Here is a 23,651-nt window from a genome sequence, read left to right on the forward strand (position 1 = left end):
TTTTCGTTAATTTTCTAGGAAAAAAGGACTTTTTTTTAAAAAAATTATCGCAAAAAATTTCTAAGAGGATGTATAAGGAATTTATACTTTCTGAAAGCTAAGTTTTCATAAAATATTTTAAATGAAAAAAATTTAAAAATTTGTTGTTACTGAGGGGACCAGGTCCATTCAAAAAACACCTATTTTATTTTTAAAATTAAATTTTAGGGCAAAAATTATAAAATCGCATATTCGATATTAAAATATAGTAACCAATTTTAGGTGGCTATGTTTCTAATTATTTTGTAAAGCGTTCCAATAATCCCGACCCTGGTATGGATATTATAGCCAAAAAACTAAAAATTCCCATTTTTGGATTTTTTCAACACTTTTTTGGGAATTGCAGGATTGCAGATAATAAATTTCAAAATTCGTTTTTATTTTTCTATTTTAAATAGAAAAATCTACACAACTGTGAAATTTCATTAAAAACTACTCATAAATAAAAATTTAATTTTAATTCGAAAAATTTGTATCTATGCAAAAATTCAATAAAAAACCTTTTTTGTCATATTTTTCAATAAAGTATTCCATGAATTTTTAATTGTCAAAAGTTATAAATATTTTTTAAAAATAAGCAAATAGCTTGAACGAAATTATATTATACCGCATCATAACATTTTTAATTTTATGTATAAATTTTAAAATAATCAAAAAAAACCTTTTCACTGAATTTTTAGGTTAGCTCGTATTTACGAGATATACTGTTATTTCGAAAATGGAGGAGGTTGCACAACGGTTTAGTTTTAATAAATTTCGAAAGTTTAGGTTTTTAAAACGGCATTAAAATTGGAAAATACATATTCGCTATTAATTTTTTTCTCACAATAGAAAACGAAAGAAAAGTTCCAAATAAAACAAGCCCTAAATGATTAAAATTTGTCCACATCTTTTAATTTTATTCACAAAAGATAAGAGACATAACTCATAGTGATTAGCTACATCGTGCAGTGTTCTTCTATGTTTAGTACTGCAATAGTCGGCAATGCAGTGCCGTTTTGTAAAAACGGCACTGCATTTTGTGAATCCACAAAATTTGACTAGTGAAAACGATAAAATATATATGTTATATATCAGAGTATAGGTAATTGTCTTCTTTTCAAAAATGTATATAATTTTTAAAAATTAAATAATTTTTGCAAAACTGTGGGAAAAAAATTTAAAATGTTATTAGGGGATATTCGCTTGATCTTTTCATTATAAAATCAAAAGTTGTAAACAAATTTTAATCAACTAGAGCTTGTTTTGTTTGTTTTCTATACGCTTAGAAAAAATTAACAGCGTAGCTTCATTTTCTAATTTTTCATGCCGTTTCAAAAATCAAAAATTTCGAAATTTTTTAAAAAAAATATTTTTTGGTTTGTTAGCACCACTAAATTCAGCGTACCCGAATTAGTTTAACCCACCGGGTTCCCCAGCTTGACAGTTTTTTCAACTAGCACAGTGTTATTTATAAAATAAGATATTGAAATATTAAAATGTCTTACATATACAATTATAACAAGCTTATATTTATAGACAAATTCCAATATATCCACAATAATTTAGTATCCGTGGTAGTGCTAATTACAAAATAAAGGAAGTAATAGTTTAAAAACAATATATTTGTAGTTAGTTTTATTTATTGTTTATGCTGAAAGCAAATAAATTAAAATTTTCTTTTTTTTTGTAAAGTATAGTTGTCTACGTTTTTATCTGACAGCATTTGTTATTCTTTGTTTACAAAGTAAAAATCAGCATTGTTTAAAATATTCTAATAAGTATCTTCTTGTATCTTCTAACTTGTGATACGTTTAAGTAACTGAAACAACGTTTAAATAATGTTGGTAAACGATTTTAACTGTTGTGAGTGTCGGTAATACTGTGTTCAGAAATTAAAGTGTTGCCAGTCTCAAATTACATTCAAGGTAATACAGTTTCTTGCAGGTTACATTAAAATGGTCGATAATGCAGTATATATTTAATTTATAACGTATACATAAGAAAATTAATTTCCACATTTATAGAATTAAATGTCGTACCCACCTAAAGCTGAATTTCAGTTTTCCTTAAAATTGCTTTAATATTTATGTAAATATTTTATTTCTTTATAACATTATCTTAATTATTAGTTTATTTATTAAATTTTAACAAGAAAAATTTAAATCTTAAATTTGATGTAGGAAATATTGTAATATTTTGGAATTTTTTATCATCTCGATTATTGATATTAAGAACGTTACTCCTTTGTCTTTTAAGAGCAACTTTTGTGGCAATAGAGATATCAAATAGCAGGTTTTGAACAATACAAATTATAGAAAATGTGTCAAGTCCCCCACCCAACCCACTTCTCCATACCAAATAAATAAAAAACTGTAACAGATTTCAGAAATAATTAAAATAAGGGATTTAATAAGTTTGTCTCCAGAAAAATTTGTGTAAAAGTACTAATGCGGGACCAGCAAGTATTAAGCTAGTTGCTGTATTCCAACCACAGTTTTGCGGGATGTCCTTGAAGACAGTACCGCCGTGAAAGCCACCGAAAAGTGCATCACTACAAGGAACCTGCTTCCTTCTTCGTCGGATTGGAGATAAAATTATGTCACAAATTACCAACTCCTGAGATCAATTTGCAGTACTTAAAATTATGTAAACATATTCTTCGCTTCTAGAGGGAAGTACCGCTGTACTACAGACAGGAACCATGAGAGCGTTCAAAAGCCGTGTAGTGGCAACATTATGAAGGCAAAAGATGGATTCGTCAATTTGTTCTGCCAACAACGCATATCACTGATATTCTTCTAAGACGGCCAAGAAAGTGTTGATGTCAGAACCGTAGCTTGTTTGATACCAGGATCAATCTGACAGCAATATCTTAAGATCTATACTGCATTGTATTATGAATGGTGGCTCTGGTGCGGTTATTTTGATAAAGTGACACACTATCAATATTCTATCCATTAAATTGTCTTGCGTTTGTACCTACACAGAGAAAACAGACTCGCGATAGCAACCGAATTTGTTGCCAATCGAATGATTCTATCTTATTGACCGAATTTTACAGTTGTGGCTACAATATTTTGGAAGGGGTAACTAAAGATTGGTTGCCTCAACTGAAATTCTTCTTTATCAACTGACTTTCTGTTGTTAGAACTGAAAAATTCTATGTGTGCAACCGAATCATTCGATTGGCAACAAATTCGGTTGCTATCACGAATCTGTTTTCTCTGTGTACATATACATGGAATGTATGACGATGATAGAAATAAATATGCATATGCATATCCAGATGCACGTGTTCTTTATCCAAGACTTGGAATTATTGATCTCTTCTTTGTACAAAATACGTAAGTATTCATAATTTCCAAAGAATATAACGGATTAGCTATAACCGCTGCCTTAATTCTCGAAAATTCTAAAAATTTTAAAATTATTTAATCTTTTTAAAGGGATTTTTTAAGCTACAAAGATTTTACTTTAAGCTTAATCACTCATAGAGCTTACTCATGTAACATACGAAATTCTTAATCAAAGGATTACATAATACATATCTTAAGAATTAAGATCAATTTAAGCACTTGTACTATGATCTTGTGAACATTTTAACAACTGAAGAGAAAAACTCATAGATATAATCACATCTTAACATGTGCGGATTTAATTTATAGAATTTTAAACTCTAAACTATAAACACAATATTTTAAAGGGATTTCATTTTATTGGGTGTGATTATGTCAAACAAAACGAACTAACAATTCGCGAAAATTTATTATAGGGTCATATTAGCTAGTGTACACACGTACAATAAAGTAAATATAAAAGCAAATACTAAATTACAGGTAGCGACTTAACTAAAGTATTCATAATTCTGCTGGAAAACCCCAGGAAAATCCAAGAGATCTTCTCTTTCAATCTTGTCCTAAGCTTGTACAGCACATCATAGTTATTTTATATGATCACCTTGTATAAAATTAAATCCGCGGTACAATGTTTGACGGTACCATAAAAATCAGGTACATTCCACGTCCGTTAAACCTTTTTTAGCGAAAAATACAGAAAGAGGTAGAAAAAATTGCTGATGTTTAAAATTGTTTGCAACGTAAAATTTTATTGTTTTTTCCATCGAATTGTTTGTCTTCTTTTAACCAGAAATTTAAAAGAATCTCAAACTGTTAATAATAAACAATATTTTTTAAATATTTTAAATAAGATTTCTTGTTTAATAATCCCTTTAACAAGGTAAACGAAATATAACTGGCATACGCTTTCGTTATTTTATTTAAAATGTTCTAGATTATTCCAAATATATCAAAAGATGCAGAAATCTTTAGACTTTTGTTTTTCAATAAATGTTATAGCCAAATCCAAGGAAAGAATGGATCGTAGATTTTGAAACTTTTTCTATAAATCTGTTTCTCATCAAACAGGATATAGCATAGACAATCGTCCTTGATAAATTTGTATCTCAAATGAGCAATTTTCCAAAGAATTCCCTTAAATATAAGCCATTTCACGATTAAAAGAATATATAACATTCAGAAGAGGCCATGGGGATTCTCGAGATAATTGAAATTTAGGGATATATTTAAAATAATGTATTAACGTTTTTATGTATATTTTTATAACTAATTGTGCAATTTGTATAAAATTAGTCTTATTTTAAACATTGAACGTTTTTTATTCGAATGTATTACTCAAAAATTCATAACCTTAATTTTTATATTTGGTTTTCATAAAAATTAGTTTATACAAATGGGATTCTAACTATATTATCTAATACATTTTTACTTAAGAATGATATTTTTATTCAATATATAAAATATATTACAATCTTTTGATCAAGTAAGTTAATGCAGATACATATCTACATATAATTTAGCCATTTTCGAAATAACTGTATATCTCGAAAACAAGAGCTAACCTAAAAAAACGGTTGAACCACTGGATTCAGCGTAATTGAATGAAGAGGGTGCCCCTCTTGACAGAAAAATGTATCAATTTCGTGCACAGTGTAATCAATTTAAAAATAAGACCAAGAATACTGTTATCATTAATATACCGTACCCAGCAACTGCCATTACCGATGTAATTCCGATTATCGTTGTCATTTCATGTTAAGCATTTCGAATCGGTATCCAACCTTGTCCGGTATCCAATTCCAAATCAGCTAAATTTCTTGCTTGTTTTCAAATATTAAACAAATTTTAGTAGATCTATTTTAAAATTAGACCATACACCAGTTAATGTTACGATTTTCGAACGTGATGATCGATTCTTAAGATCCATTATTTGTTAGTGATACAAATATCAGCAGAAATACTATTTTATAATTTAACATTGGTAGAAAAATAATTGCGGGACAGTTACGAAGTTACCCAAGAACTAGTTTTTAAAATGAAATTAGTTCAAATAACTAGATTTATTTGAAGTATTAGATTTGAAAAATCTAGAAAAAGCGGGAATTATAATAAGGTTCTCGGAATTTACTCACTAAAAGCAGAATAATTCTGCAAAAATCGGGACATTAGGCAACACCTGCGGTAACCTACGATACCTTGTCGAAAAATATTGATTCTTCACATAGGGCACTGCCACACGTTCAATATATATTGACCGCGATCCAGTATCGCGATATTTATTGATGGATCTCAATCTAAATCGCTTACCTTATTTTGCGTGATCCATTATAATGGATCGCGATCCAAATATCACAATATATATTGAACGTGTAGCAGTTACCATATGCATATGTTCGCAATTTGTAAAATTATGAGCCAATAAACTACCCAACAGTAGCAAGTACTTAGTAGAGTATTCATTCGAGTAATGATTGTTCGATTAATCGAATAATTTCTTACGAACATTTATTTAAACAATCTAAAAATTAAAATTTTCGAATAACGAATAATTCGAACAATTTTATGTAGAATAATCGAATAAATTGCTTCAAATTTTTCATAGTTCCAAATTTAAATAAGTAATAATGACTTACAAAAATTTTATTGTTTCTGAAAATCGACAAATAACTAAATAATAACTTTCACTGTATATGAGTGGTCCGATGGCTCCTTCTATAAATATATAAATATCACAGCAACAAGTTACAATTATAAAAACAAGTCTTTCAAAATGATTAATTTAGGACTTGTACCTATGAAAATAAAAGGTACGGTATGAAATATTTGTTATTTAGTAAAAAATGGCTGAATGATTTTAGAATTGATTTCACAATGGAAATTTTAGCTTCTAAACATGAACATATGCTGGTGAAATATTAGCAGAATCGCAATTAATAATCAAAATATTAACTTAGATTAAAGTGGTGCTGAAAGTAATGGCGAATGTGATTTTGAAACGGTCATCGAAATTGATATTGAGGATGTCAATTATAATGATTACGTTGAAATAGATGAAGGCCATAATACTAAAATATACAGTAGCGGGCATAAAAAATGCAACGCTATGCTATGTGATCTTCAGCTGGTATTATTTTTCTTATAACTGAATCCTATTCTCCCCATCTGATATTTTTATATTCTTTGCGGTAATAGTCACTTATTGTATGATATTTTGTCCAATATTTCTGTACGTAAGGATAATTATAAAATTTTTAGTAAAAACTGTGTTAATTTGTGCGAGCAAAAAAAATGCAACTTTAAGCAAATTTAATAGATTTGTAAATTGTTTTAAACAATAATTATGAAAAACGGCTAAAAACTATAATATTGTTACAATACAATAATTTACTGTTAATTCTAATATAATAATATTCAAGGATATGAAATCTACAAAGGATAATAGAATTAACGAATGATGAATTTTCCATTCAATATGGTGAATTGTTCGAAAATAAATAAAATTTTAAGATTTTTTATTTATTTATTTACTAATTTAAAATCTTGCAGACATTCTCTATGAAAATGAAATCAAATAATTTTGGTGGTGTGTTGTGTTTATAAAAATCCGACTTTTTAAAAAACCGGTTTGTCGGTTAACCGACATCGAAAAACACGGTTAAACCGGTTAACCGTTATACATATGTATATGTGTAGAAAACATAAAATGTCCAATAAAGTATATACAGCTATAAATTTTGTAGTTTATAGTAGTCAGGAATGGTTAATATTAAATAACTATAAATATACAAATGTGCTAAGTCCATTTATTTTGTAAAAATTTCAAAATTATTATCTCAGTAAAATGGAATTGAGTATACATATAATATATAATACTTGTTTTAATTATTGGTTTATTCATTAAATTTCAATCAAAAAATGTAAATCACTTTTTTAATTAAATATTTGATAATTTTGAAATTTTTTATCACCTCTACTTTCTGATATGAAAACATGTTACAAGTCCCAAAAAAGGACCTATAAGATATAAATGCACTTCATCTTAGCTGTGATTATAAAAAAAACTCCATTATCAGATTTCATAAATATTTAAAATAATGGATTTCAGAACGTTTTTTTGTCTCTCCTGTAATATTTCTGAAAAGCTAACGAAATAAATTAAAATTTTAAGAACAAAACACACTAATAAAGTCAAATGTATTGAAAGACTAATATACATCGAATTCAATGTAAAATGTAAATTAGCCTAAACTTATAGAATTATGCGGAATTTAATTTTAATTTTTAATAGTTTCATTATTTAAAATTTATTCTGAAAAAGTTTTTCAGTAAACTCATCGTCCTCTACTATTTAGAATCATTGTAATTCTTAAAAATATTAATCTAAAGAGGTTTGTATTATAAATCAGCAGCATAGGTTTCAAATCAGACCAATAATGTGTATACAATGAATATTAAAAATGCACAAAAACGTGAGATTTATTAATTTTTGTCCCAAATTTTAAAAAAACCGGTTAACCGATTGATAAAAACCGGTTAACTGAAAATCAACATTTTAAATTAACCGGTTCGCAAAAAACCGAGATTTGCGGTTAACCGGTTTATAAACACAGCTCAAGATCAAAAGAATATTACTAGTTAATGTAAGAAGGGTGCTGAAATTTAATGCTAAATTAATATTTTCACAATCATATGACATCATGTGGTCTGTAAAAGTTACAAACAGTGAAATCATATTCAAATATCCATTTATTTGGTGTGTAAATAGGGTTTGGGGTTTCCCGGATAAATATATTTCCCAGGAACGGGAATTTTTTTCAACTAGAAAAATGAGTAAAAAAGAAAATTATTTTACAAAATTGTTTAATTTTATTAAAAGAAATGAAAAACAATTCAATTCTACGAACATAAAACAAAAAAATGTTGGATAAAATATATGGAGATCATTTGTTACTATAAAATTAAATATTAGCCATTAAGTTTCACAAAATTTTATAAATTGTGAATGTACCTTTATAATTCGCTGTCGATCAATATTTTAATTCCATTTGTAATGCAGTTTTTAGCTTCATTCTTTTAGTTTTTCTGTTATACATATTTTTTTATAAAATAAAATTTAATTCATTTCCAAATCAAAAATTACATCATATAGTTTAAAAAGTGCAAATAAGTACAAAAGTAGTTCTAATGTATTTTGTTTTTGGTTTCTGCTAAACTGCTCTTTTGCTACTTTGTTAGAGAAAGTACTCTACATTGTGAATACCGTTATTATTTCATAGAAATAATGTTATATGTTCGTCATAGAACTATTTTTTTTTTTTTTTAAAATTGAGTTTTCAAAATGCATTCAGTAAGTCACTTGACGATTTCTTATTTTAGTTTCAAAGTTTCCAGACACATAGAAAACTCTTTCACTTTAAACAGGTGGTGGCTTTATTGCTAATAAAGCATTATAAAGACAATCTAAATATTTTCTTCCGATTCCCGCTTAAAACGACTTTCAGCATTTGATTTTAAATGTTTAGGATTTTTTTTTCAATATTGATTGAATAATCTAATTCGTTTTTAAAATTTTGCTCCATTTGTATTTCGGAAACATCATCATAGCTTCGAACTGATGAGGGAACATTGCGGTCCAATAGACGTATGTGTGAACATTGTCTTTTTGTATTCTAATTTAGCATATTATATTGTGAAGTTATTAGGAAATTTACATAAGTTGCTGTATTGTTTATTAACTTTATATTTTATTGCAAGAACCATTTTTTGAGAAATCGTACAATTTTTGGATAACAGTGTTTTAGATAAAATGTCGGCTTAATGCTACTACTTTATCCTTAATGGGGTTTAAAACCTCCACTAAAATTTGGAACAAGTCATACATCAAACAGAGATGTAATATTTAAATGTATTAAAGTATTTTTAATTAATTTTAAAATTCCCGTTTCCCGGCCGGGAACTCCCGGACCCCAAACCCTATGTGTAAACGAATTCCAAAACAGAGGAAGGCCACTGTAAATAATATTGAATTTGACAGTGTTCTTATTTCATAGAATGCAATATTTAGCTTACGTGATTACTTTTTTACTATTTTAGACTCTCGCAAGACAGTCTAATTGTAATCAAAAAGGGTCAAAATAAATAGTCATGTAGCTATTGAAGTAATGATGCGTAAATGATGCATAAAATCACTAGTTCGGAACTGTCTCCTAGAATTGATGAATACGGCTATAGTAAATATTTTAAACAAAAAAGTAGTTTAATTCAAATGCAGCCTTATAGTGAATATTCCCTTTTTGACACTTAATGAAAAAATTAATTTTTTTGAAATTTCTTCTCAGGTATTAAACATTTTTCAAGTAAATTTAAGAATTATGTTATTTATGCCTGCTTGGTTGTAAATTTGAATGCTTCTGGTTAACATCTATTGACCTATTTAAAATAACTAGCATAACCCGGTGCACTTCGCTACCCCTACCCTAGTAAAATTAAAAAAATATGAATGGAAATACGAAAATAACACATACAAAATTTTAGAATCTCTCAATTACAGTTCACTTGATAGTCGAAAATAACTAACAAATTTTGTATGGGAGATACCACTGCTCTGATCCCACCCATTTTTAAACTTTTTATGTAAATATCAAGCTTTACTTTAACTTTCCTTTATAAGGGAGGGGTCATTCCTACTAAGCCGATCATGCTTAGCTAAACTTCGAACAGGGATCAGGAATAAATTCGTTTTTAGCTAACCTCCTTAGAATGGTTATAATTTGATTGATACAGAGTTTAAATTCTTTTAGAATTATAGTTCTCCAGATATTCAAAATTAATTATTTACTTTGCGTCATAACCACTAATGCAATCCCGACCATTTTCAGCCAATCTGTGTAAAATGGTAAGAGAGCTATGCGGACAAAGTTTGAAGAACCTTGCAATTATTACTTTGTATGGGAGGTGACTCACATCCTTTTCCGACCTCTCCCATTTTGGGTGCTAATCTAATCCGCACAGTAATAAGAAATTAATTCGCTAAAAGTTTAAACACTTTTACAATTATAGTTCTACAGATATTCGAAATTAATTATATACTTCGTATAAGGTGTGCCACGCCCACTATTCCAATCCCGAACAATTTCAGCGATACTATGAAAATTTATAAAAGAGCCATTTAGACTAAGTTTAAAGAATCTTGCAATTATATTTCACAAAATATTTAGAAATAACAATTTACTTTGTATGGGAGGCGACTCACCATTTTTTCCGACCCGTCCCATTTTTCATTAAACTTCATGCAGTGATAAACCGTTGAAAATCGTCACAATTATAAAATAACTATTTACTTATCTACAATTACATATTTACCCCCATATGCATAAACAGTTTTTTTAAATTTAAATAAATTTAAAAATTGTTTATGCATATGGGAGTTAGAAAATAAAAAAAACACCTTCAAAATATATTTATTAAAGCGAATTTAAATTACTAAAATCTTCTTCTTTGTTTTCTATAACAACTCTCACTTAAAACAGAGCGAAATCATTACGGTTTAATTGTTTCTCTTATTTATTACTTTTTACCTTAAGTTTCACATGTACACGTTTTTGCATATGTGTTAGTAACATCTTTCAACGCTTATAACTCCTAAAAAACTGAACCATTTTCAATAAAATACATATTCTGCACTTCTGTGAATAAATCCCTTTAACATGATATATTTCTTGCCCAAATTGAATGTATAATGTGAGCGTAAAAGGGGTCTAAAGAAATCGACTTGCCTATTAATATTATTATTTAAAATAATTATTAAAAACTATTTTTCTGCTTAACAAAAATTTTTGGTAGAAAATATATTACGGCGAAACAAAATTTTTGAAAAAAGTTCCTAGATATTAGCATGGTGTTAAATGCAATAAGTAATTTAATAAAAAAACAAATAAATATTAAAAGAATCAAATATTGTGTAACTAATTTATTATGTAAGGAATTACAGTGCTAGCACGATTTGGCCAACCTAAAATTATTCCAGTACCAATCTTTTCGAAACCCAACATTTTAAACTGAAAATATATTTAAGAATATGATGTTATTAAACAGCTGTTGGTTTATTAGTTTTCGAATCTGGTTGGATATTTTCAAAAAGATAAATAGATTAACAGATTTAGATGTGGATTTAGAAAACCTTTTGTTCAAAAACCAGCCCTATTGAAACATATGTGTACATAAATTGGTGCTTATTTAATTGTTGAATCATTATATTTTATGTAATTATTTAATAATATTTTATTAATACCCAATCACTTTTACCAGTAAATGTCTCAACTGATTCTCTCGACTGACTATGGCCCCATGCTGCGGTCCTAAAGACGGCTTCTGTAATTTGTGGTTATCTGATCCATAATGTACAGAGAAATACCAGAAAACTTCATTATGTAAAACAACAGAATCATATTAGATGCACAAAACATTGTCGAAGCCAAAAGCAATAGGCGAACATCAGTCAGGAGTCTTGTTTTGTCTTTCGACCATAAGTTGGGCGCAAATGTTGTGTTTGTTGTTGCTGTACATCGATCAATCAGATCGACTGGTGTGTCACCAAAGTCAAATTTTCGAAAAGACATTCGTCTTTTCACACTTGCATTGTTATGTGCCCAAAATATCACATTATCCTTTTAATTTGCTTTAAATACTTATTTACGCTGCGAATTGTCGAGCTGAACACAGGAATAAGAGAGAAAGGAAAGTACGAGTAATGTAGAATAGAATAGAAAAGGCTCGCCATGATATCGCGACACTAATGCGTAAGTATTTTATAACAACAAACTGTTTAGTTTGGTTCATTTCCTTTACATTTGGTAGAGTTTTTTTGTACGAAATGTCCTTGTATGTGCGTTTTGCATTGTGTTGGCAATTGACTTGTTGGAAATGTTCTTTTAGGAAAAAGTCTGCGCACGCGACGACTAGCCAAATCATATGGACATTTAGTCTCTTGTCTATTTGGTATGAGTATTTGTTTGCACGAGTATGCATTTCCTGATTATTATAATTCATACTCGTAAGCCAGAAGTTATTCATTCGTATGTAGTTTTATTTTTAATATTTTCTGTTTTTTTTTTCTTTTCAAAAGATCCTGTCTCGTCACATGGTCGGCAAATAGCTGCATAAATATATTTATAAGTTTTTTTGCAGCGTTATGTTTATATTTGCGATTCGAAATGTTATAAACTTCAAATTAATATTTTGGTGAAACATACATATCTACTTACATGCAAAGTAAGTTATTATGATTTTAGGAAGACTATTTCGGATTTTTTGACAACTTAACTAAAAATATTGAAGATAACTTTATATTCTTAATATTACCACTTCAGACTGGGGGAATTCGAAAAAAGTGGAATTAATCTGTAATCTAATCGGTTTGTCCGATTTAAATATAGAGGAGGTTTAGTTGGGTTAATGTTGTAATTTAGACTTTACACATCAAGGTGTCGGAGCCTAAAGGTGTAATTTTTTTTTGGAAAAAAAAATATTTTTTTTAGCAAAATTTCGAATTTTTTGTTTTTAAAACATCATGAAAAATTGGAAAATGTAGCTATGCTGCCCTTAATAATTAAAATCTGTACAAAACTCTTGGTTTTATTCACAAAAGATTAATAGGGGGTCATACGGGATGTATTGCATGTGTTTTGTGACATATATTGGGACATTTTTCCACGTGTAAACATATACATTAGAGTGCTCCAAAAAAATAAAATTGTGAATTTTGACCGTCTAAAATCGGAAAACGTTAACCTTAAATCGTGGAGGTCAAAGGTGAATTTTTTCAATATTTGGAATTTCTCATGGAAACATAACGAAATGTTATTTATTTTCCGGCCGATTTTGATGAAACTTAAGAAAAATATAACACAAAGTCTAGTATTTACAAAAACAGCAGAAACAATAAAATTAACCCTTAATAGCACATGGGGCTAAAATGACCCCAAACTTCTAAAACCATAAACAAAATTGTCAATTTCAATAGTGCTAATCAAAAATTGTTTTTTATAGGAAACAAACTTTAAAATATTGTATTGTGTATTAGAAAATAGTACTACTGAGCCACTTTGAAAAATGTTCACATTTTTGTTCAATTTTGACCACATATTTTTCAAAGGACAAAATATTTTATTTATACTTGATTTTTGCTTTAATAACGTATTTAATATTTTATTGAGGCTTTTTGAATAATAAAATGATTTTAACCCTTTAGTGCACTTTTGATTTATTAGATTTAAAAAATTACTCGAATGATTCAGTTTATTTAATTCTGAAAAACATTAAAGTTAGCACCATCCATATTGACTGTTTTTTTCGTGATTTTAAAAGTTGATGTTAATTTTAACCCAAAGTGTTAAATTTACTAGACTATGTGTTATATTTTTCTTAAGTTTCATCAAAATCGGCCCAACAATATATAACATTTTGCTATCTTTCCATGAGAAATTCCAAATATTGAAAAATTTTACCTTTGACCTTCACGATTTAAGGGTTAACGTTTTCCGATTTTAGTAAAACTTTCAGACTATATCTTAAATTGCCTGGACTATATTATCCTGAATAGCTTTTACTTAAAAATCATAACAGTAAGGAAATTCGGCTCATTCGTCAAAATATGGCCAAAATATTAGTTTTTCTCGAAAATCTCAAAATTTAAATCGCAGGTACGGAAAAACTATAGGAGGTATTTTCATACTTTTTCATATTTTTATTACCTATTATGTTCTCAATAAATCCCAATGTGATGATCAAAAAATTTTGAAATTTGTTTAACAAAATTTTTAAAAATTTGAAATTGGAGTTTTGAAACTGCCTTTAAAAAAATTAAATTTTTTTGGTCATACCTGCGAATAGGTTAACGGTATCCTACGAAGACAAAAACTCATATACAAGTAAATATGGATATATGTTAAGTAAAAATGTACTTTTATTTTAATATTTCTCAAAATATGTTAATTTTGTTTCTACATTTCTTGTTCTAGTGGCCTGAGACACGTTAATGGCCTGGCGATTTTTTAATAACCTTAACATTTATCAACCAATTTTTGTCTTTATATCGCATTAGAACGACAATTACGTGTACATTTCGATTCTTTTAAATTAAATTGCAAAAGTAATTATTTAATGCCAAAATTTTTACAAAAACTGAAAAAAATGCATTTTTTTCCCCCTTGTAAATGCACCTCAAAACTTCAAGGTCGTTGCGGCACCAGTTAGCGTTATCCTATCATGCTAATATTTTACACAACGAGTTTCTACAATACATAGAACCATTCTAGAGGGGGGACGGCCTGTACCTAGAAAATTTTATTCGTCCATACAATCTTGGAGCACTCTAATATACATACATACTGTGTGATGCATATGAAACTTTGTGTATGTAAAATACATGTGTAGCCTTATGACATTTTTGCCAATTAACACAAAAAACACAAAACCAAAAAGAGTAGAGAAAAATCATAACAAAATAAATTTTATTGCACTACCTGTTGCAAGTAACTGAACACATTTATACGTTTGCACTAACACAAACACTATGCATGTGTAAATTTACACAATTATGTTAGTGCAAAAGTATGAATGTGTTGAGTTTTTGCAACTGTTACTTGCATGTGTAAACGCTAGGTTAAAAAAATGTATTGTGATTTAAAAATGTTTTAAATAGATATATTGTTAAAAACAACAATTGTATAAACTAATAGAGGTTATGTCACATGCAATTACATATGTACGTGTGAACGTGGACATTATGAATCGTATGTATAACACGAATTTTGACATGCACATGGAATTCCATATGTATCGAATACATGTCCCAATACATATGGAATACATACCGTGTGACCCGCCTTTAACTTACTTATTTTATCTTTTACTTTGCGAAATAATCTGCCTTTTGCATTATGCATTTTATGACCCATTTTATATTTTTCATTATCAGATAAATTCCAATTTTCTAATCTTTTTGATAATCAGCTACATAAGTTAAAGATTTATAAATTTTTATTTCAGATTTTAGAATTACCTTATTAATTTACAAGTTAGTTGAAAAGGGAAACTATTATCGTCCAATTTATTTTTAATTATTTCACTTATTGTTAAAGATTTTTATCCGTATTTTAGGATGTTTTGAATAGTAATTAATATTAAATATTATTTTGTTTGTCTAATATTTAAATTTTACATTTACACTTTTAGTTTATTGATTTTTTTTTAAAAATTTTTGTTACATATTATTAGACTTGCCACCTTTTGAAATTTCCAAAACGGGACACCACTAAATGATCAGAGAAAAAATCAAACAAATTCGATTATAATTATTATCCTATTTTATTTATTAAATATAACACATTAATTATAATTGTGTAAAATCTGGTGAACTATCTCTGTGAAAGTCTTCGAACTTTATACGAGCCAATTTCTTCTCTGTGTATGAAGTCTAACCAACAACTGATCGGAATAGGGGCGTGGCACGTTCCATAGAGAGTAAATAGTTATTTTCGAATATCTGGAGAACTATAATTGTGGAAGTCCTAAAATTTTGCACTAATATCACCCTTACTATTATACATAGTTTGGGTGAAAATGTTATTGTATTAGTGGGCGTGGCACCTCTCATACAAAGTAAATAGTTAATTTCGAATATCTGGAGTATTATAATTGTAATGTATTTAAACTTTGTAACAGGGGGTTAGTCACCTACCACACAAAGGAAAATAAATTTCTTCAAAACTATAATTGCAAGATTCCTTAAACTTTGTCCGAATAGCTCTCTTATCATTTTACATAGCTGGTTAGTTTCGAATATCTGGAGTACTATAATTGTAGTGTATTTAAACTTTGTATGAATCAAATTCTTATCACTGTACGGAGTTTAGCTAAAAATCAGAACAGTGGGTGTGGAACTTTCCATACAAAGTACATAATCAATTTTGAATATCTGGATAACTAAAATTGCGAGATTCATCAAAGTTTGTCTGAAAATTTATTTTTTTATAATTTTACCTAATTTGTTTCACCTCATTAAAAAAATAGTTTATAAAATCGTTTTAATTATTTCAGTCCTTAATCCAAATATAAAAAAATTTAGCTTCCTAGCTCTTTAGCTTCCTAGGCCTTTTAAAATTGCGATTTATATGAAGTCGTTAAAAACTTGGGTAATTTTGGGACAGTTTTCGAAAAATGTCCGATATACCCGCATATATATCGGGTACTATTTATGCTAGCTACTTAAGTTATACCTTATTATAAAGCTACATTCTAATGCAATCCAAATATATTTTTTATTATTCTTTGAAGTAATAAATTTAACAAACTCAGTCCATTTCAATGGACCAACAACTCAGCTTTAACTAAGTATATTGTTAAAAAGCGACATTCAGATTTTAGAAAATACTATATTTCAGAAAATAAAACATCCTTGTCTAACGGTATTTCCAATTTTTTATTTTTTTATATTTTTTGTGGTAATTAATGAAAAAGTTCGACTCTAAATATTGTCTGTCCCGACGTATACTGGACGGTTGGCAAGTCTACATATTATATTATTATTATTTTTAAATTTCGCTGAATATGCTGCTCAACAGAGTTGAGAAATATTGGGAATAAAAATAATTCAATTAACTATAATTAAAGTTAATAAAAAAAGTTTTGTATGCCGCAATTAGTTCCCTAAGGAAAATTTTAATCCGCTATTGTTGTGGTAAATATTGATATTACCTTAAAAAACAGAATTGTGGTTTGTTATTGAAAATACAAAACCCAATGTTTTTCCAGTGTAACATTTTGAAAACTTTTTCGACATGTTTTTAAAAAAGTCTTCCATGTTTTTTTATTAAAAGAAAAACACAATTTCCTTCACTTTGATATATAACATTTTTTTCTTATATTTTCCACTAGACTCATTAATGGATTCAAAATACCTAACTCACAGTAATAAGCTTCACCTTGATGTTTGAGAATACCGTGGTCGGTAATGCAGTAGCAATAATGTCAAATTTTCCTGTACGTTTTGATTTTTAATCCATTAATAGGACTAGTGAAAATGAAAAGGCAGACATATTATTTATCCAAAATGTATACAAGTTTTAATAATTAAAAATGCATGGAAGACTATTAATTTTCTACACTCCTTATTGGAGGTTTTCTGGTTTCATTTTTTAATTATTCTAATAATATATTCGTAATACTAAAAACTATCGTGAACAAAATTATATGATATTATTTATTCAAGTTTTTTGTTTAAAAAATGAATCAATTATTCGAATAATAAATTGTTTATAAACTTTTATTGGATCAAAATTAAACTCGAAGAGTATGGTCAACCGATAAGCAGTTTTATTATATAGTTAGAACGTATAATTTAATAAAAGTAAAATTTGCTCCAAATTGGGTTTTTGTTACAAAGTCAATTTAATGTAAATAAATAATATTTATGTAATATAACAATATTTCTAATACAATAATATTTCAATGAAAATTTATACAACTTTAACCAAGTTCTCATATTTAATTTAAAGAAACATGTTTGTTTACGTGATAAAACACACAAAATTTAAATTCATATGCCAATGCATTTGTAGTAAAAAAACCTTGTTAACAAATCTCTTAATTCGGTTAAAGTTAATTTTGTAGATTTTAAGTAAAAATTTTCCTAATTTAGTTTTTTTTTTTTGGGAAATTCCTTAACAATTTTACTTCCGTTTTTTTTAATCATCTTTTATTTTTCTAGTTTCTTCTAATGACTCATCAACTAAAAATGTATTTTGTACGTAAGAGTATGTAATAAAATTGAAGTCAACCATACATTTTGTGTATCATTTTAATTATCAAAAACACAATCTTTTGGTGACAAGCCAATTGCCCATAAACTAAAATATTTAGACAATCTAACCAACTAAATATTTAAGTATCCATAGGAAAACATAGAAAATCTACCAGCCAGTAAGCCGAGTGAGTAAGAAGACTAGTCGAAATGCTATTACGCATATTGAAACGCCGGTCAGGCTGCTTAGGCTTATTGTCACAATCCGCAAGCGAAAGACAAGTAAATCCTAGAAGGACACAGGTAGCAGGTAACGCAATCTCAACAAATTCCGATTTGCAAACACACACACAAGACCTTGGCAATAAATCCAACCAGCAAATCGTCCTGTGCAGGTATCAAATCATATTTTATTATGCAGAGTTTCATATAAATACTTTGGTCAGGCAACTATTGAGCACAATCAGCCACAACTATTCAAACAAGCAACATCATCGTCCTCATCTATTGGAATTCTTAAAGTTGATCAGCAAAAATGGAATTTTTCAACAACATTAATTTAGAAGAATACTTATCACAAACATTTCAATATCAAAATGGTCTTAATGTAAGTATAAATATTTCCAACAACTTTTTGTTATTTTCCAAATACTAATAAAATATTTTTTTCATTTTACAGATTATGGATAATTTCCTTGATACAAATGTGCCATCAATGTCACCATCGCCCACTCATCGTTACTCCGTAGCAACATCACCCGTTTCACCCTCATCATCTATCGAATCGAAAGGTACTTGCAAGGCAAAACGCATACGTACAGCATTCACCAGCAAGCAACTGATTGAATTGGAACGTGAATTTCACATTAACAAATATTTATGCCGTCCTCGGCGCATTGAAATTGCCGATCGTTTAGATTTAACCGAACGCCAAGTAAAAATTTGGTTTCAAAATCGTCGCATGAAGAGCAAGAAGGATGCCTCTAAAACTCCAAAAGATTACAACAAACTGCGTAGCTGCTCCTCAGCATCTGCCCAGCAATACAATCAGAGTTCGGAAAATATACCTTTATTTTTGGTTAACCCGGAAAATTCAACTGTTAAACAAGAACCTTTGGAGACCTTATTAATTCCCAGTTTCAATCAACAATATAAAGTATCTCCACAGACATCGCCCAACAGTCTTAATGAATCGACTTATATAAATACCGAGCAACAATATCAAACTACATTCAATTCACCACCAGAATCTATGGAATACTTGGGATCATCTGCGGAATCTCTGTCTCATAATGATTCCTTCTTCAATACAACATCTTCACTGTTTAATGATTACCAACCACTTCCTTCTTTCAATGATCAAAAAGATATTTTGGATTACCTAATGTCGGATAATTTGCCAAACGAACAGACTTCTGTGAATGGCCTCAACAATACATTGTCCACCACCACCACGTCATCATCATCAGCATCTACAAATTTTAGTTCTTTACAATTTGACATCGATTTTGATTTTGTACAAAATCTCTTGAATATGTAAACAATTTTCAATATTTTTTCTATCTCCAGATTTATTTAAGTGTATGCATGTATATCTGTTAATGTGTAAATATTTTAGAATTGATGTATTATTTATTATATTTAATTAAAATTTTAGAACATTTGATAAGATAATTCATAATTATTGATTTTAAATCGTACAATTTAATATGGAAACTTTACAAATACATGTTTAAAAATGACTAAAATATCTGTTTGGTTTATATTATTTGGGTTTAATTAATTAAAATATTTGCTCTGGGGACCATAGAATAAACGCATAGAACGGAAGGAGAGAGTAAAATATTACTAGGTTTCTGACAACAGACTTTGGTTTTTGGCTCTCAGTTACCTATCTAGTTGTTGTCTATGCTGCGGACTTTCAATTCCAATTGTATTTCAGAAGTTTATAATTGTATTTCAGGATTTTCCAATTGAATTTCAGAAATTTCCAATTACATTTCAGAAGTATCCAATTATATTTTAGAATTTTTTATTTGTATTTCAGAAATTTCCATTGGTATTGCTATAAGAATTTTCGGAAATACAATTGGAAATTTCTGATATACAAATGGAAATTTCTGAAAACCAATTGGAATAGTCTGAAATACAATTAGTAATATTTGAAGTATTCTACAGGTATAGAAAATAAAGTTCCAAATAAAACAAGCCATAAATGATTAAAATCTGTCCAAATATCAAATATCCCCTAATATTTTAACAAAATACATAACTCGCAGTAATTAGCTACCTCTTGCAGTGTTCTCCTATATTTAGTACTGCAATAGTCGGCAATGCAGTGCACAAAAATATATTACAAAACGGCAAGGTTCTGTAAATTATCTGTTTGTTTTCGATTTTGAAAAACGGTAAAATTCTGTAAATTTTCTGTTCGTTTTAGATTTTGAATTAACATAGTTTGATAAATATTAAAATAAAAACTAATTTTTACTTAAAATATGTCTATATTTACTTGTATATGAGTTAAATTAATTTTTTAACGGCAGTTTCAAAACTCCATTTTTAAATTTTGTTAAACAAATTTCAGAATTTTTTGATCATCTCGTTGGGATTTATTGAGAATATAATAGGTAATAAAAATATGAAAAAATTATGGAAATATGTCTTATAGTTTTTCCGTACCTGAGATTTAAATTTTCGAGAAAAAACAATTATTTTTACATTTTTGGCGAATAAGATCTATTTCCTTATTGGTATGAATTTTAAGTAAAACCTATTCAGAATATTATAGTACAGAAAATTCTGAATTTACTCTGAAAGTTTTACTAAAATTTTAAAACAATAAACCTTAAATCGTGAAGGTCAAATGTCAAATTTTTCAATATTTGGAATTTCTAATTTAAAGATAGCGAAATGTTATTTATTTTTGGGCCGATTTTGTTGAAACTTAAGAAAAATATAACACGAAGTCTAGTATTTCCAATAACATCACAAAAATGGAAATTAACCCTTTATGGCACTTGCTGCTTTCTTTTGAGCAAAACAAAAATTAAAAAGGGTCCATTTTGAAAAAAAGTCACAAAGTTTTTGATTTTGCAAAAAATTCAAAAATTTTATGTTTTGAGTTACGAAACATTTATTTTGATAGATATCGAACTCGCATCCAACTAAGCTTCAAGGAAAATATCTAAGCTTTATTTTAAGAAAAAAAGGGCCCATTTTAAAAAAAAAGTCAAAAATGTTTTTGATTTCGGAAAAAAATTATTAAACATTTTTTATTTTTTTTTAAAGCATTTTTTTTTTTCCAAAATATTGAAGAAAGAGCTATCTAAACTATTTGGGACACATTTTGCTCAGAGCAATAGGTAATAAGTTATATGGATAATAAAAATCACCTGCTTAGCCAAAATGTCAGAACTCATAGAGTTCTGGTTCGATCTAGTTGAAAAATTGTGTCTGAATTACTACCGATTAGAACTAAACTTGGTGCAAATTTCAAGATCGGAAGACATCGATTTTAAAAGTTGGTTCACTCGACATGAAATCCCCCATATGTATGTATATCAACGTGTGGGAAATTCTCTCTTCTTTTCAAAATTATATAAAATTTTTATGAATTAAGAAATTTAGATAAATCTTTTTGCAAAAATATGGGAAGAAATGTTAAAATGGTATTAGGGGATAATTGTTTTTTTCTTTTGTGTATAAAATCAAAAGTTGTTGACAGATTTTAATCATTTGGGGCTTGCTTTGTTTGGAACTTTATTTTCTATGCCCGTAGGAAAAGTTAATAGCGTAGCTGCATTTTCAAAAATTTGGCTAAAATTATTTTTTTTGCAAAAAGAATTTATATTTTTAAAACGATTGAGCAGAATTAAAAAAACGAATGAGCTTATTAAATAGGTTTATTTAATAAGCTAAACAGTTTTTGAGTTACACGAATATATGTGGTGCATGCAACCTCCACCATTTTCGAAATAACGGTATATCTCGAAAACACGAGCTAACCTAAAAAAACGTTTAGCACCACTGGATTCAGCGTACTCGAATTAGTTTAAACTGCCGGGTGCCCCTCCTGACAGAAAAAAAATGTCAAATTCGTGCACATTGTAATTAGTAAGTGGAGTTTTTGCTGGGATGTAATAAACGAAACTTTTTAGAAGAGCACAAACCTCCATCGATTTTACTTTGATCGATCTTACTAGATTATTTTCTAATGTAGGAAAATGTGGAATTATTTGGTTATAATCACATAATTTTACAATATTTATTGCCAAATGTACATGTACATATTTTAAATTGCTTTGAACAGTATTTTTGATATCGGGTCAAACTATTTTTAATAGGACCCCACGCTTACCCATAATAGCTACATCCGTGTAAATTTGCACTTGGAATTCTTATTTAGCGTGGAACCAATAAACTTTTTTGAAATATTTTGAATATGTAAAATTAATGATTTGCACTGTCAGAAAATATTTATTTGACTTAAGGTAGGGTCACACATAGCAAATATTTGCTCATGAAAGCGTAGCCACTTTTTTTGTACAAATTTGTTTGACGTGTTTGCTCTTACAAGTGTTTTGTAAGATCAAACAGCATCAAATAAAATACAACTAAATTTTTTGTTCTGAATCATCCAAAGTAAAATAAGTTTTTGAAATAAATAAAAGAATTCAAATTATTCTATTTAGTGGTTACGTCTTTTTCGTCAAATATTTGTCATGTGCGACCCTACATTTAGAATCACATTCTACCTTTAGAATCACAGCCCGACCCATTCATCGGGCTGTTTGTTCATTTCAATAATATTGGGCACGTCCCACAGTGGGAGAAAACCCTAATTTAGTGGAATTAAATTCGTATCTTCTAAACACTTGGCCAAATTAGTTTCATTTATATGTAAATATTACTGGCAAGGGGGTAAGCTAATAAAGTAATGCAAATGGGTACTGCTACTTCAGTAGAATGAACGGGAGAGGCTGCTAAACTACACTACCTCGGAAGAAATTCTATACTATTTTCAATTCTAAGAAATTATTTTAATATATCTTTCAAAAAATTAAAATTTTATAAGTAATTTTATTTATAGCAAGTAACTATTTAAATCTATAGATTTTGGACATTTACCCTATTGCCGGCATAGGTCGAAATATTCATATAAAATTAAACTTTTATTAATAAGTTTATTTTTAAAAACGAATAACAATTACACTGTGCAACAACCAAAATCGTAATGGAGAAAATCGGGAAATATTTGGACCCGCTGTCATCAAAAAACTGGAGTCTGATGAAACACTAGGAAGTAATGGATCCAAGAAAAGTTGCATAACATCTTTCGATAACGGTTCCACTTTTTTATAGCTTACAGATGAAGTTCTGGACAATGTGGATATAACACAGCTATAAAACAAATATATTAATATTGACATAAAACGCTTTGCAAATGTTATATTTTTAATCTAAATAAAGTA

The 23,651-nt window shown here is 28.3% G+C and overlaps 1 protein-coding gene across 1 annotated transcript; it reads left to right on the forward strand.

Annotated features, from left to right (window-relative positions):
- Window positions 1-18,712: 18,712 nt before the first annotated feature.
- Window positions 18,713-19,717, forward strand: zen2 (zerknullt-related). The gene is made up of 2 exons (XM_065500818.1): window positions 18,713-18,784; window positions 18,857-19,717. Exons 1-2 carry the CDS (start codon window positions 18,713-18,715, stop codon window positions 19,715-19,717), a joined length of 933 nt encoding a protein of 310 aa, XP_065356890.1.
- The last annotated feature ends 3,934 nt before the right edge of the window (window positions 19,718-23,651 follow it).

The sequence above is a fragment of the Calliphora vicina genome, chromosome 1 (assembly GCF_958450345.1).
Source record: "Calliphora vicina chromosome 1, idCalVici1.1, whole genome shotgun sequence".
NCBI classification, from domain to species: domain Eukaryota; kingdom Metazoa; phylum Arthropoda; class Insecta; order Diptera; family Calliphoridae; genus Calliphora; species Calliphora vicina.